We start from the raw sequence: 14,787 nt of genomic DNA, 5'->3' as shown, positions 1-14,787 counted from the left end.
TTATGTTCGCCAAAGTTGCATTTATTTGATCAAAAACACAGTAAAAACAGTAATATTGTAAAATATTATTACAAAATTAAAACTTACGATTTTACGAGATCGTTTACGAGAAAATAATTAAACTTTTCTATTTGAACATATTTTAAAATGTCAATTATTCCTGTGATGCAAAGCTGAAGTTTCAGCATCATTACTCATGTCTCATGTGTCACATGATCCTTCAGAAATCATTTTAATATGCTGATTTGGTGCTGAAGAATGATTTATTATTGTCATCAATGCTGTAAACAGGTGTGCTGCTAAATATTTTTGTGGAAACTGTGATACATTTTTAAAAGAATAGCATTTATTTGAAATATTAAAAATAATGGGTCACTTTTGATCAATTTAATGCATCCTTGCAGAATAAAAGTATTAATTTATTTAAAAAAAAACTTTTGATGACTCAGATCTCTCCTTCAATGCAAGTCTATGGGTTTTTTTATGTGTTCACACCATTATATTGTCTGTGTGGGCAAAACGTTGCCTGTTATACTGTCCACAGTAAACTTTGTAATTCACATTGCATAGAGTAATTGCTTCATTTTAATATTTTGGGTTAGGGATTTTAACAAACCCCTAACTCTAGGTATGAGCAATAATAATGATGATGCTTGCCTTAGCAAACACTACTAACTAAGAAGCGCATTTGAGAATACAGAAAGCAGACCTCAGACCTCAAAAAGTCAAGAAAAAACAAAACAAATCCAGAACTCAGGAAGAAACTTCTAATCATGTAGTGACTAAACTAACACACAGGCAGGATGCAATTTTGCTAGAATATACTTGGTAGCTACAGACGAGTCCCTAAAGAGCAGACAACAAGTGCAGGCTATTTGTAGAGCAGAAGTGGAGGCGTGGAACTGTCAGTTAGATCGTTTGTCACGACTCTCCATCATGTTTCTGAAAATGATGTTTTTAAAGTGTCTTCCCCTCCCATTGTTTCTCAACTCTTGTTTTAATGAGCACACACAGAGTTGCCGAGCGCTTGAACACAAATGATAACGTACATTCAGAATCTCACTCAATTCAGCTCACGCCTGTAGCTTTAGGCGAATAATAAGTGCACAAACTCAGCTCGTTTGGATTCGCCCCATCATTGGCCCTTCAAAACTGTAGTAACAGCTATTCAAATTCCATGGTAAAAATCGAAATCATCTTAAAACGGCTTTTCAATGCGATTCTGACATAACAAACGTGACTTGGGCTTACAAAAATAAAACGTAAACGCTGCTCTTTATAATCATAATTTGAATATTAAAAGCGGAGACTTAACGCTTCCATTTGGCACCCTACCATTCATTCAGCACGCATCCACCTCTGCATCTTTGTACATTTAGAATTATTCAGTCTAATCCCCCAGCAAACATTGCATGAAGCAGCAAAAGCTTGGAGGAGCTGGGCCGGGGTGGGGATTTGCTTGTACAGCTTAGCCCGGAGGTGTGTGTTATTGACGGTGTAAGTTTGTACCAGAAACGCAAATGAGGCTTGTAAAGCATTCTCCAAACATCTGCGCACATACAGCCATAACACAGCAGCCCACTCTGCCCCTCCTATGATGACAGTCACATTTCTGCTGACATTAAGTGCTCAGCAAGGCCAATATTGCAAAACAAATCAATAACACATTAAACTGAAAGTGGCACAGATGTTTTATACCCTCGGAAAAGCGTAAAAAATGATTGCACACCCTATGCACAATTTAACTGCAAAGTTTGTGATGCTGGCTAACAGTAGATAAAAAAAAGATTTTAAATGCTGTAATTAAATAAACAGTAATTTATCATTTGCTAGTATTCATTGAATTGAATATGCATTTGGCTGCATTTCAGATTAGTACGTTTTAAACATGTTTAACAAAAAAATATTTTCCCTAGGAAGAAAACCGATAAGAGTCAGCTATATTATTAATAATAATAATACAAAAAATATTGGAAGGCATCAGAGTCGTGGCCTAGTGGTTAGGGCATGTGTCGTGGTGATTATGTGAGCAAAATGAATTCAAAGATGGCTCACAACATATTTCAGTCCAATTCTTCCCTCTTTTCCACAACTTTTCTTGTCCTCTCACCTCTGTTTTTTTTAAATAAGAATTGTGCAATGGAAAGGAAAAAGTACAAGTAAATACTTACCGATAAAAGTCTCCAGGTGACTGGCCGAACCTCACGAGGGATTCCCGACCAGCTATGTTTACGTAACTCCTCTGTATGAACAAAAAATGTAAAGTTAATCCAAAATGACAAATACTTCAATTGCACAATGAAACTGCTGAGTTGTTTTGTAGCTACAGCGGTAAACGATTGCTGCTAATACTCAAGTGGATGACACAATCATACTGCGGATTGGACCCGAAAGTACAATGTAAAAAGAGACCTGCAGGGGCAGGAGGAGGGGGCTGGAATCAGATTAAGTGGACCAAGAAATTGAACAGCCTTAATCAACATCTAAAAGCATACTTCAAGAATTTGTTAATATTCTGTGATAGAAAATCATGCTTGACATACTCTAAATCTGCCTTCACAGGTCCAGTGACACTTAACTTACAGTTCCATCAACATAATCAATAAACAATTATTTTTAATTAGTGAAACATTCACAGTTTTCACAGCCATGCCACCTTGATCTATAGCAACTCCAATAAGACTTAACTGCACATTGACTTTAAAAGAAATGGCTGGGAATTTCACGATTCACAGGTGATCGAGCAGTGGCTTGGGATATTGGCATGACGTTTGAAGAGCACATTTAAGTCAAGTCACCTTTATTTATATAGCGCTTTATTCAATACAGATTGTTTTAAAGCAGCTTTACAGTGATAAAGCAACTTTCGGCTGTAAAGCAACTCTACAACGGAACTGAATCAACAATGACACTATGTTTGTTTTAAGATCATCAATTATTAAATTAGTTCATTTCATCTATAAAGCAGTTCTGCAGAAAATTATATCATCATCCAGCTCAGTTCAGTTCTGATTTAATGAATTAAAACCAGGCTAATCCATATGAATTGAGTGGTTTAGTCCAAATTTTCTGAAGACACTCGATCGCTTTATATGATGATATGTTTTAATGTAGGCTTTTATTCACATTTAAAGATTCATCAACTCACATTTAAACATTTATTCAACTCACGCATCAGTTGTGGTAAACTGCAAGTACGCAAGTTCGCTTGACGTGTGAGAACCAGTGAGGTTCGTTTTCGTGTTACGCAGCAAATTTGAGGTTTGTTCTCACGCGTCAAGCATGTTTGGTCGAGCTTCTGTTTATGTTCGTTGATCTATGTTTATATGTGGATAAAAGCCTAAATTCAATCTGTTTATCATATAAAGTGATCATATGGATTAGTTTTATGATCTCTTTATGAATTTGTTTTTATGGAGGGACAGAAAACTCAGATTTAATAAAAAGATCTTCATTTATGTTCTAAAGATGAACAAAAGGCTTATGGGTTTGGAACAGTGAATAATTAATGAAATAATTTAAATTTTTAGGTAAACTAACCCTTTAACATTAGTGTTCAGATAACATATCCTGAAATAAGTTTATCACATCAGCTGTATCTTGTCAAAGTACAAATCTCAAATTATAATCGATTCATAAGACATTATTAGCAAGTGGATAAATAAAATGAACTAAAGTATTTAAAAATATATGCGTTTAATAATGTATATTAAATTAGGTTTATATAAATTTTGCTTCTCATGTGAATTGCTTTGTTTTAATTAGTGTATTTCCTGTTGCTTCTCTTCTATGTCTATGAACAAAAATCATAGAGATTCAGGAGCTCCGAGCTACTGAAGAAATACTCTAGATGCAGTAAATAAAACCAGTTTATAATCAATGTCACAAAATTTCTTCAGACGTTTGCAAAATAGCCTCAAGGCTCTATCGTAAATTAATTTACACAAACAAACCTCAATAAACAATTCAGGACAAGTAGTTAGATGCTAAAGTGTGACTGGTATATCCTTGCCTTTGCAAGCACCACTATCAAAGAAAGAAAAATGGTTTTGTACTTTCGAATCTTACAATAGAGCGCAAAGATAACTGTAGTCATGAAAACCAGATGAATCATAGTGAATCTTAGCCATTCTCTCTTTCATTGAGTGGAGCTTTTCAACTCAACTATTCTCAATGACTTATTTTGTCACTGTTATAAAGACAACATTACATTGCAGGTGGATGCCATTACACCAAATACCATCGATCTGTCCAGGTGCTGAAGCCTACACTACTTTTTGAAGATTGTTTTTGTGAACTCCCACCAAGCCCCCTGGGTCATCGTGATCAGCGAATGTAAAACTGCTTTTCACAATGTCTATGAAAACTTAAAAGACTTGCTGAGCAACATCTGGTGAGTCGCTCCTGGGTCGTTTTTGAGTTAGAACAAACATGAAATTCGATATTCAATATTCAAGCGCTCCTAAAATACTAATGGAATTGGACACCTGCCAACCGTCATATGATAGCAGAATGATGAAAGATCTCAGAAGCCATTATGAACCCAGAATACTGTGCAGGGAACCCCCTCCAACTATATCACAAGCACATTTTTCATAAGGCGCTGTGAAAGACGTGCATAAGCATTATTTTTCCCTCCAATGAGTGATGGTTCTCATTCCCCCGTGATTTCAGCCTGTCGCTCAGAAGGCTCAGAGCCTGCGGAGGCTGAAACTATAAAGCAAAGAAGAGTGACTCTCTTTGAAAGCATCATTACAGCATCAGCAGCACAAACGAGTGAAGGCACGCGCAAAACTTGTTTTTGTTCCGCCAGCTCGCAGGTGCACTCGAAGAGACGATTGGTTGGAGAACGTGGGGAGAACAGAAGGGCCTCTCAGCGTGAACTCAGGAAGAGTAGGATAACATCATGGACGGCTTTCATCCATTCTGTCATCCCACACTGTCTCACCTGGCAAAGAGATTCAGCTAGAGGCTGAAAAACAGGCAGGAGAACGAGGTGCGAACACACGTGAGGGTTTTGAGGCTTTCTGTTTTGAGTTGGTCCTGATGGACGGACATTAATATCTTATATTAAATTAAGTTAACAAGCAACCCTCAAGTGACCTGTTTTTTTTATCCTACTAAAAACAGTCCCTAATCTTTCTCTTTTTTGTTTACTTTTATTGCAAGAAAAATTCACTAATTGTTTGTTTTAAAGCTTACCCAGATCTGTGTTGGGGCTGGCAAGTAGCTGCTTAAATTTATCCAATCGAGTCTTCTCTCTCACTGTCATGGGAGGAGCTCCTGAGGCATTTTGGTCTGAAATGCGGGCAACTAATGGAATGATGGGACGCACAGGAAGTGACTGTTGTTTCTGCAGGGTATTGCGAGCTAAACAGGATAGAAAGATACAAATATTAAGCATGGTAAAAGTCATAAAATACGTGTGTGTGTATGTATGTATGCATGTATATATATTCTTCAAACATATATTTGAAGAAAGTGACCATTGTTTGGCAAATAAATAAATTACAGTCACATATGTATTACCAAAATGTTATGTATGGTACACCTTATAAAAGGGAATTTATAGTAATTTATAGTGTTAATACTAATCAGTGAGTCCACGAATGGCTTGTGTATGCAGACCATTCTCAGCTTATATGGATCGCATGCCCCATATACATATACATATCCATATCCACATGCATACGTACATACATACGTACGTATGCATGCATGTGGATATGTATGTATACACGCATGAATACACACATATATACTATGTTTTTTACAATATGTTTTTTTTTTTTTGTCAAATTAAAAAAAAAAATTAAAAAAAACTTGTGGACAAGATTGACTTGAATCATAAGCAAAACAAATTTAACTGCCACAAAAAAAAAACAAGTAGGGTTATTTTTCAATTATGATGAGGTTAATAAACTTAAGCTAGCTTCTTTAAGGTTAGGCATGGCCAAAATATTACCCGTTTTTCCAACCCTTATCGAGTTTAGCCCTCAAACTGTTTAGTTAAAAGTATCTACAGCAGTCTGTGACTGGACAGTCAAAAAGTCATTTATAAAGCCGTACCAGCAGTATAACAAACAGCAATTAGGTAATGATGATACTTTTCAGAATACAGGAAGGAAAAAAAGCAAATTTGATACACCTTAATGATTCTACAGCTCCTTACAATAATGTAGCTTAAAAACAACAGCTACCAGAGCATACCTGCATTCACATTCAGCTGGGCATCGCTACAGGACTTCACCACCCTGCCATTGGCTGGACCATTTTCAACATCCAGTCCATCTTGATCGGGGTTTGTGCTGATTGGTTCCTGCCTGTCTGGTAGGCGGGGCAGTGGCTCTGTGTCCTCTGGGGTTTTGAAGAGTTTGAGGCGGGGCGTCTGAGGCGTAGATCGTGATTGGACAGGGGAAGATGAGGACTGTTTGAGACTGAACATACAGTCATCCTCTTCATCATCAAGGTCCCATGCATCATTGGTGCTCCGGGCAAATTCGTGGAAAGTTGCAGGTTTTTTGGATTTGGTGTTCACACTGCTGGGCTTCGGAGTGTCTTTTAATCTATAGCAAAACAAAAAATAGCTTTTTAACACGGCTATACTGCACACACTCTATATTATATAGATAGGTTACAGTAAGAAAGGAAAATGCATGACAAATGAACAACAAAAATCAAGAATGAAATGTTGCAAAAGGTCTATGCAAATCTTCCACTCAATAAACATGTTTAGATGGATTCGGACCACAAGTGAAATGCAAAATAAAATAAAAACATGAATGAGGAGAGTAAAGGAACAAATAACTGAAAAAGATATGGCTGATTTGCACGCAGACAGTCGCCAGCTAGCAGCACTTACGGACGGTGTCTCCGTGGGTCCAGAGGAGGGTGTTGTGCTCCATATACTGGCTGTAAGCTGAGAGAAAGAAAAGCTGACATTTGCTATAAAGAGTCAGAAAAAAAGGGCTGGGTGATCCTGAATAATTTCAGCCTTATGACAATATCTGACATACATCTCAAAATGTATGCATTTACAATCACATGTTGTTCCAAACCCATATGATATTCTTTCTTCCATGGAACGAAAAAATGCAAACTTCTGAGGAATATCCTGGCCAGTCCACTATTCTATGTAATGAAAGAGAATGAAGACTGGGAATGTCAAGCTCCAAAAAGACAAAACACCATACAAGAATAAAAGTTTAAATCAGAGATGCTACTTAAACATGTCTTAACGACCTCTTCTGAGTCACAAGATAATGAAGGATAGTGAAACTAGGTCAATGAAATACTAGCTTACTGCATATCACACAATATAAACTGAATACATATTATAATATTTTCATTTTCATGTAAAAAAAAAAAAAGAATGCATTATGCAACGATTTCAAATAGTAGCATGCTACATTGCTTTCGCATGACATTATATATACTACCATTCAAAAGTTTGGGCTCAGTAAGTTTTTTTGTTTTGTTTTTAAAGAAATGAATACTTTTATACACAAGGATGCATAAAATTGATCAAAAGTGACAAAATTGTTACAAAAGATAAAAAAAAATTTTTTAGATGCTGTTCTTTTGCATTTTCTATTCATCAAATATTCCTCAAAAAGTAGGCCTAATATCATGGTTCCCACAAACATTAAGCACCACAACCATTTTCAACATTGATTACAATAAGAAATGTTTCTTGAGCAGCAAATCATCATATCAGAATGATTTCTGAAGGATCATGTGACACTGAAGACTGGAGTAATGATGCTGAAAATTCAGCTTTGCATCACATGAATTAAATTACATAGGAAACAATTATTGTGAATTGCCATAATATTTCACAATATTACTTTTGAATGGTAGTTCAAAAATCCTTTTTTTTTTTTATCTATCTTATCTCCTAGCTGTCAATAAGGAAACAGATCACAAATCCCAACAGTTACAATGAAATTGAAGGTCAAGTAACATAAGTACACTGCATTATGAGATACAGTATGCAGTGAGTGCTATGTTGTATTCTGAACATTTTGGAAGATAATGTCATAGATTTTCCAAGACTATGCGTAGAATCAAAGGCTATAGACAGTTCACTCATATTACTGTGAATGAATGAGGGGAAACTGCAACACGCAATATGGCGGATTACGTGCCTAAATATAGGCTACACTTTTTAATGCCTTTTAAACAAGATTTATGATTACTGATTAGTGGTGCAACAGATCACTAAACTCACGGTTCGGATCATATTACGGTTTTTGAGTCACGGAAAAGGATAGGATAATTTTTCACTTTCACAAACTTTCACCCTATGATGGTTAAACTAAGCAATTAATCTGCGAATCACATGCGTGCCAAACCATGGGACCTGGTCCAGTAAGGATCACGGATCAACTGTGATCCGTTGCATCCTTATTTATGATGCAGTTCAAGTCAGATTTTATTGGTGATGTCAAATAGGAAATTTAATTGTAAGTTTGGTTAACAGCTTTGTCCAGCACTTCAAATCTCTAAATATTATCCAATTTTAATGTTATATTTTATGTGATGATTTGTAAACCTAAGTTCAAAGATGTAGGAAAACTAACATGAAAGACAAAAAAAGACCACTATACCCAATAGATTAGACATTTCCACTCCCTAATATGTGGAAAAAAGGAAGTCACAAAGTCTCATGAAAAACAAAAACATTTCTTCAAATTGTGACTGATTTACACAGTAAAAAACTAAAGAGCGCTCCTAATCACTGAAGCTGTCGGTCAGTTCAGTATACTATACAATGGTACATTTAACAAGAGTACAATATTTACATTTTCCTCAATAAAAATGAGTTTTTGGTTTTTGCACGTGACTGTTGTTACTAAAAGTTAATTTTATCTGCATATCAATTCAAGCTCAGTGCATTACTGTAAAATTTCCAATTAACAAACATTTAATCCAATTAGTGTAACTGCACTTATTAATGCAAAACCATAGTCATTTTATGATTAAATTAACTTTTATGATACATTTTCCCCCAGTGCAACTGCCACCATCTGTTGAGCATCAGTGGCACTGGTGCTACTGCTCTCAAATGTTAGTCTGGAGCCCTGACTCAATATTCAATACATCCCCCGGCACTAGTCAGAAACACACCGCGAAAACCAAAATCTGGAGAAGTAAAGATAGTTTAAAACAATTCCTGAGCAAGAGGATAGACCTGCTAGTCCTTGGTGACAGCAAAAAATACATCTCAAATTACAAGTCCAAGCACACTGCTGGGCCCTCCACATTACAACAACATATAAATATGAATCTCTACAATATAAGAGGCTATCGTGAGTTACTGAGCAATATCCTGCACAATGCTGAGATAAGTCCAAAGACTGCAGTGCTACGCAGAATTTTTATGGGCAACACAGGGCAATAGGTGTGGTCATATTGTTGAAAGGAAAATTAACGGTACGGTTGTTACAAGGCCCTTTTCTGTTGAAATCATCACAATACTAAATGCATTATGTGCAAATGGGACCACAGAATAATTGGCAAAAACACAATGCAGCTGAGATATGGCTCATCAATTTTTATGAGTACTAAATAAAAAGTAAGTTACTTCCAGATATGTAAGCAAGCCGCTTGCATTTGCATTAAATATTAGGCTGAGCAAGGAGTGTGTTTGAATAAACGAGCAGCTTGCCGGAGGGCAGCGTTATCTTAGACTCGTGTTCCTTCTGCTATACACACACAGATAACTTTTCCACACTATAATCTACATACAAAAGCTAACATAGTGGGAGAGCTATCAATGTAATTATTCATTTCCCTTAATGGGAATTTCACTAAAGTGAATTAAACAAGTCCATAATTCAGCTATCAACAGACAGAAGCATTGTGTGTCTTTCTGTGACGGTCCTGCTGTGCTGTACCGGTAAGTACCGGGTATATTCGGTGCCCGCTGATAGACGTTTCAATTTACAGTGTTTGTTAAAGCGTTGAGCATTGCAGTCAATCACAAACATATCTGTTGAGCGCGTGAACACAATAGCAGTGAGTTAGTCAGAATCTGCTTAACACCGCTGAAAACGAATGAGGTTTTGCTTTGTTCAACATGAGCCACACACTGTGTAAACACAATGTAAATAAGAGATTCGTTGTACAGTTAAGACAGTTTTATTACTACAGGAGTATTCAGGAGAGTGCAAAATGCAGTGAGCTTGCTCTTTCAGCCTTAGCCTTAGGCTAGCCAATATCTTGCTTTATGTTTATTACCCATTGGCAATCTGAATACAGGTTTAGTTTTTCATGCTGCTGAGTACACTGCAAAGTTTCTGGATTGACAACCATATTTAAATGCATGACTGAATCGGAAACTGCGATGACTGACAGTGATAACCAACGAAACGGGACACATTTTTTTTTAAGTAATTAAAGGTACAGTTAGTATGTAACTTTTTTGTTCAAAATTCATAATGAGTGAGTACAGTTCCTCATGAATCTTTCTTCCAAACCAGGCTTTTGTCTTATCCTGAATCCCTAGGGTATACCTACAATAAGTGTTTATATTCAGACTATCTTAGACCGAGTGGTAGGGCTGGGCGATATGGACAAAAAAAAATCATATCTCTGTATTATTTGGCTAAATGGCGATATATGGTATATATCTCGAAGTCGGTATATTTTACTTTTTTCTCTTTGGATACAACTTTTTTTTTTTTTTTTTTTTTATTATTTATTATTTTCACATCCTGTTTAATGTTGTCCTACAAACAATGATCACATTGAAGACTATGAAAACAATTATAGTGAATGTAACCATACATGTAGGCTGTTACTGTATGTGTATGTTACTGTGGCTCATGTTATTTGACCGAGAAGACACCAAGGTTGTCTGGAGGCATCTAGTATCAGTTTTGCATGCTCTGTCCCTTCTGTTGAATGAGATAAAAGGTGAGGAAAGTGGCCACACCTCTCGTCCACTCATGTTACAGCAGGAACACACCCACTGTGAGTCCACCAACTGCTGCAGATTCCCCTGAACAAGCAACTCAAGCCGTCTGGATAACAACCACACCCAAACACTAACAGCTTCATCTTTCCCATCACAGAGGGCAACTCCATCTGTTTTTAACATCATCTTCATTATGATCTGCTCATAATACAGCATTTTTAAAACTTTCTGAAGTGATCATGGAAACTTTTACATACCAATTTTAAGAGAACCGTTTCAAAAACCGCTCAACGATTCTCAGTTAATTAAAGTTGAGGAATTTTTACTTTATTTTAAATTAAATAAAAAAATATACTGTAGTGCTTACTGATTGAGAGACCAACACTACCATAACCATATAAATAACTTCATATAACTTCATATGCAACATTTCAAAAGATTGGGCTCAGTATGTTTTTTTTGTTTTTTTTTGTTTTTTTAAAGAAATTGGTACTTTTATTCAACAAGGACACGGTAAATTGATCAAAAATGGCTGTAAAGACACTTACAATGTTTCAAAATATTTCTGTTTCAAATAAACACTGTTCTTCTGAACTTTCTATTCATCAAAAAATCCTGGAAAAAAATGCATCACGGTTTTGACAAAAATATTAAGCAGCATAACTGTTTTCAACATTTATAAAAATAAGAAATGTTTCTTGAGCAACAAATCAGCATATTAGAATGATTTCTGAAGGATCATGTGACACTGAGGACCGGAGTAAAGACTGTTGTATTTTTAAATAAAGTTTAAATATATATATTAAAATACAAAACTGTTATTTTAAATTAATAATATTTAACAATATAGGCTAACTGTTCATGACTGTATTTTTGATCAAATAAATGATTAGTAGGAATCTTTTTCAAAAACAAAAGCCCAAACTTTTGAACAGTAGTGCAATAATTCTCCCCTTTCTAAAACAAAAATAATACAAATTAAAATACTCCCCTAAAATGTTGTTGTTTTTTTCCATTTAAAGTCACAGTGAAATCCAATTTTTTTATGGAATATTGCAGTATTATTTATTATAAATGATTTGTCCATGCACATACATTTTTTTTTTAATTCATGTGCCCTTGTATTATTGAATCCAATTATTGTCCCCTCTCTCTTGCAGCGCCATCTCGTCTCTTCTCTTCTCTGATGATGTTTAACCTGGCGCAAGGGCGGGACAACCCTTCACTCACATCATGAAATCCACCAATAGCCACAACTATCTACAAATATTCACAAACATCCAATTTATTCCTGATGGACAAAGTCTCACCCTACATTGTTCCTTGTTCGAGAAGCCGTTTCACTCGGATATACGTCACAACAGGGAAGAAAACATTATCACAACTTCTGTTTCATGGTGACTTTAATAAAAAAAAATTCACTATGATCATACTAGTATAGATTTTGTCCCCCTTCAATTCTGTAAGAGTGTGTGCTCAGGAATCTGGACAAGAACAATTCAATTAATCAAAAACTTCAGACAATAACTTCCAGATACCAACATAATATTGAAATAATAGCAAGATATCTGTATATTTCAATGAATACAACTCATGCTGTCTTAACCCTAAAACAGGCAACGTGTACCACGGGATACATATTCTTTAGTCTCTTGTAGGAGGCACGAGAAAGAATTTTTCATCCAGTACTGTTGTCAATATCATAGTTGAGTCGGTTTGGAGTGTGAGAGTCACATGACTTGGTTCAAATTTTCTGTGCTCGTTTAATCAGTTTGACCTAAAGCCAACATGTCCTTCCATAGTGCTGGACATTCTGACTTTGTATAAAGTAGGCATATATTAATCTAATTTTTATTTTCTGAAAAAATATTGTAGGAACAATATTTCATACCCGGGAGATAAAACTCATAAAATCCAAACCATATCAAATATTTCAAAAATTCCTTTGGATATGTTTTACTTAAGTCCAGATGATATTAAAAATGTCATGAAATTATTTTTTTGATGATCATTTTCCACTCTTGCCTGTTTTACAGTTAAAGAGAAATAAAAATATCTGAATATAAATGTTTATAGGCTATATGTTTTCAAGACTGAAATTAAGCTATTGGACATGGCTAGAAATAAATATACTCCCATAAAGGCAAAGAAATACCCCAAAAAATGTATTCCATATGCAAATATTACCAAGTATATATAAATATTTCGGTGACGGCAGTACACTAACAGCAGTGAATCTCCTGCATGAGTGTTCCTCTTTAGTTCCTCTTTATCAAGATTATGCAATGGCCCAGTATAAAATCTGATCTACAGGAAACTGTCCAGTCATCACAAGCTCACATTCACGCGGAGTCAGATGAACTGATTCTGTCTGTGACCATGAAAATCCAAACAACCTGCAACGAAGCACACTCAGCAAACTCTGCCCAGAGTCAGACTAAACAAAAGCCCCAGCAAAGACAAAGCCAAACCTACATGCCAGCTTTAAGAGCTTTTAATTAAATAGTGTTTAAAAAACAACCAAAACTTGGCAGGAAGTTGTGTTTCCCTTACATAAATTACAATTGCAACCATTGTATAGTACATTGATAGATTGTACATTTAGTAATTATTACAATTATTAACATCACAACCAAATTATTTGGACATCATATAGTGTAAGCTTTTTGTTTTTGATGACAATGGAGATTAAAACAAAGTTACCATAGTATTTTGGTGGCAACTATGTTTACCATGGTGAACTTTTGTTATGGTTGACATTAACCAAAATTGACTTCGCTACGACAAGTGGTTTCATAACATGTCCAAATAATCTATAATGATCTAAATAAGTAATTTATATTTACAACATTTTGATGACCTAAAAACGCAACATACGTCTAGGATGCCAAGCATGCTGTCAAAATAGACAGCTCACTAGGGTTTGACACACATACATAGAGTCCAGTAAACAAAGCAGCTGGACTGAGCCGATATATTAATATAAAATGACTTCTGCTAATAAAATAACACACTTTATAGCTACTTTATAAAAAGAAATAAATGATTAAATTCACCTCCCGGGAACCTTTTGGTTTCTCCTCCAGAAATGAATCCTGTTGTCGGTGGCCATGGCGAGAGGACGCCCAATTTCACTCTGAAACAGCCATTCAACCAAACACCACGCCGTCAACTGACATGTGCAGATATCCAAAGGTGAAAATGATATGATTAGTTGTATTGCCGCGTGTGCCTGACTTTGTTTTGATTAGTTATCGCGAGTATTTTGCCAACACAGAATGTGCCCACAGCGGTTCTGGATGGACGTCGCCATCTTGGAGGTGCGTGAGGTCGCGCTGTGATTGGCTGAAATGAAGGACAGGTGCAGAGGAGCGGACCAATGGGGTTCGAGTTTTATTAGATGGAGACGCGTATTTAGTTATATTTTGATCTCTGCAACGCCTACATTCTCAAATGTTTGCTTGTAATGATGTTTGTAAATTTACACGCTATATAATGTACAGAACAATACAATATTATAGAACATAAAGTGGACAATAGTGCAATACTGAAAATACAGGGGGGGGAAGAAGGGTCTTGGTGTCTGCATTCCAAAGGTTCCATAATCTCCTACTACCAAAGTTCCAGAACTTTGTATCGCCCAGGAGGTTTGTTTGTAATTCCTATTATTCCAAATGATTATCCTGATAGATTTTCATTAGATCCTATTTGAATTTTGTTTCAATCACCATCAATTAAAAGCAGTAAAACAAATACTGTCATGATGTATAAATACTTCACAATTAATATAATTGTAATAAATAAAATAATAAAATAAATGTGATTAATAATAGGTTAACCATGCATTACAAAGTATTGATGAAAAT

General features: G+C 35.6%; 1 protein-coding gene across 2 annotated transcripts in view; it reads right to left on the bottom strand.

Moving 5' to 3' along the window:
• The window catches only part of tbc1d22b (TBC1 domain family, member 22B), a 48,609-nt gene extending 34,367 nt beyond the window's left edge, over window positions 1-14,242 (bottom strand). Inside the window, exons 1-5 of one of the 2 annotated variants that reach the window (XM_079897453.1) lie at window positions 13,978-14,242; window positions 6,863-6,919; window positions 6,211-6,566; window positions 5,203-5,370; window positions 2,172-2,242 (exon numbers count right to left, since the gene is read on the bottom strand). In XM_079897453.1, coding sequence (XP_079753579.1) covers window positions 2,172-2,242; window positions 5,203-5,370; window positions 6,211-6,566; window positions 6,863-6,919; window positions 13,978-14,033 — 708 coding nt within the window. In that variant the 5' untranslated portion in view covers window positions 14,034-14,242. The remainder of the gene's footprint in view (window positions 1-2,171; window positions 2,243-5,202; window positions 5,371-6,210; window positions 6,567-6,862; window positions 6,920-13,977) is intronic. The other variant, XM_079897454.1, reaches the window with a different exon arrangement.
• Window positions 14,243-14,787: the final 545 nt, after the last annotated feature.

Source organism: Squalius cephalus (genome assembly GCF_949319135.1).
Source record: "Squalius cephalus genome assembly, chromosome: 16".
Taxonomy (NCBI): Eukaryota; Metazoa; Chordata; class Actinopteri; order Cypriniformes; family Leuciscidae; genus Squalius; species Squalius cephalus.
Note: the sequence above shows the minus strand (reverse complement) of the source record. Positions and strands in the feature narration are given on the sequence as shown.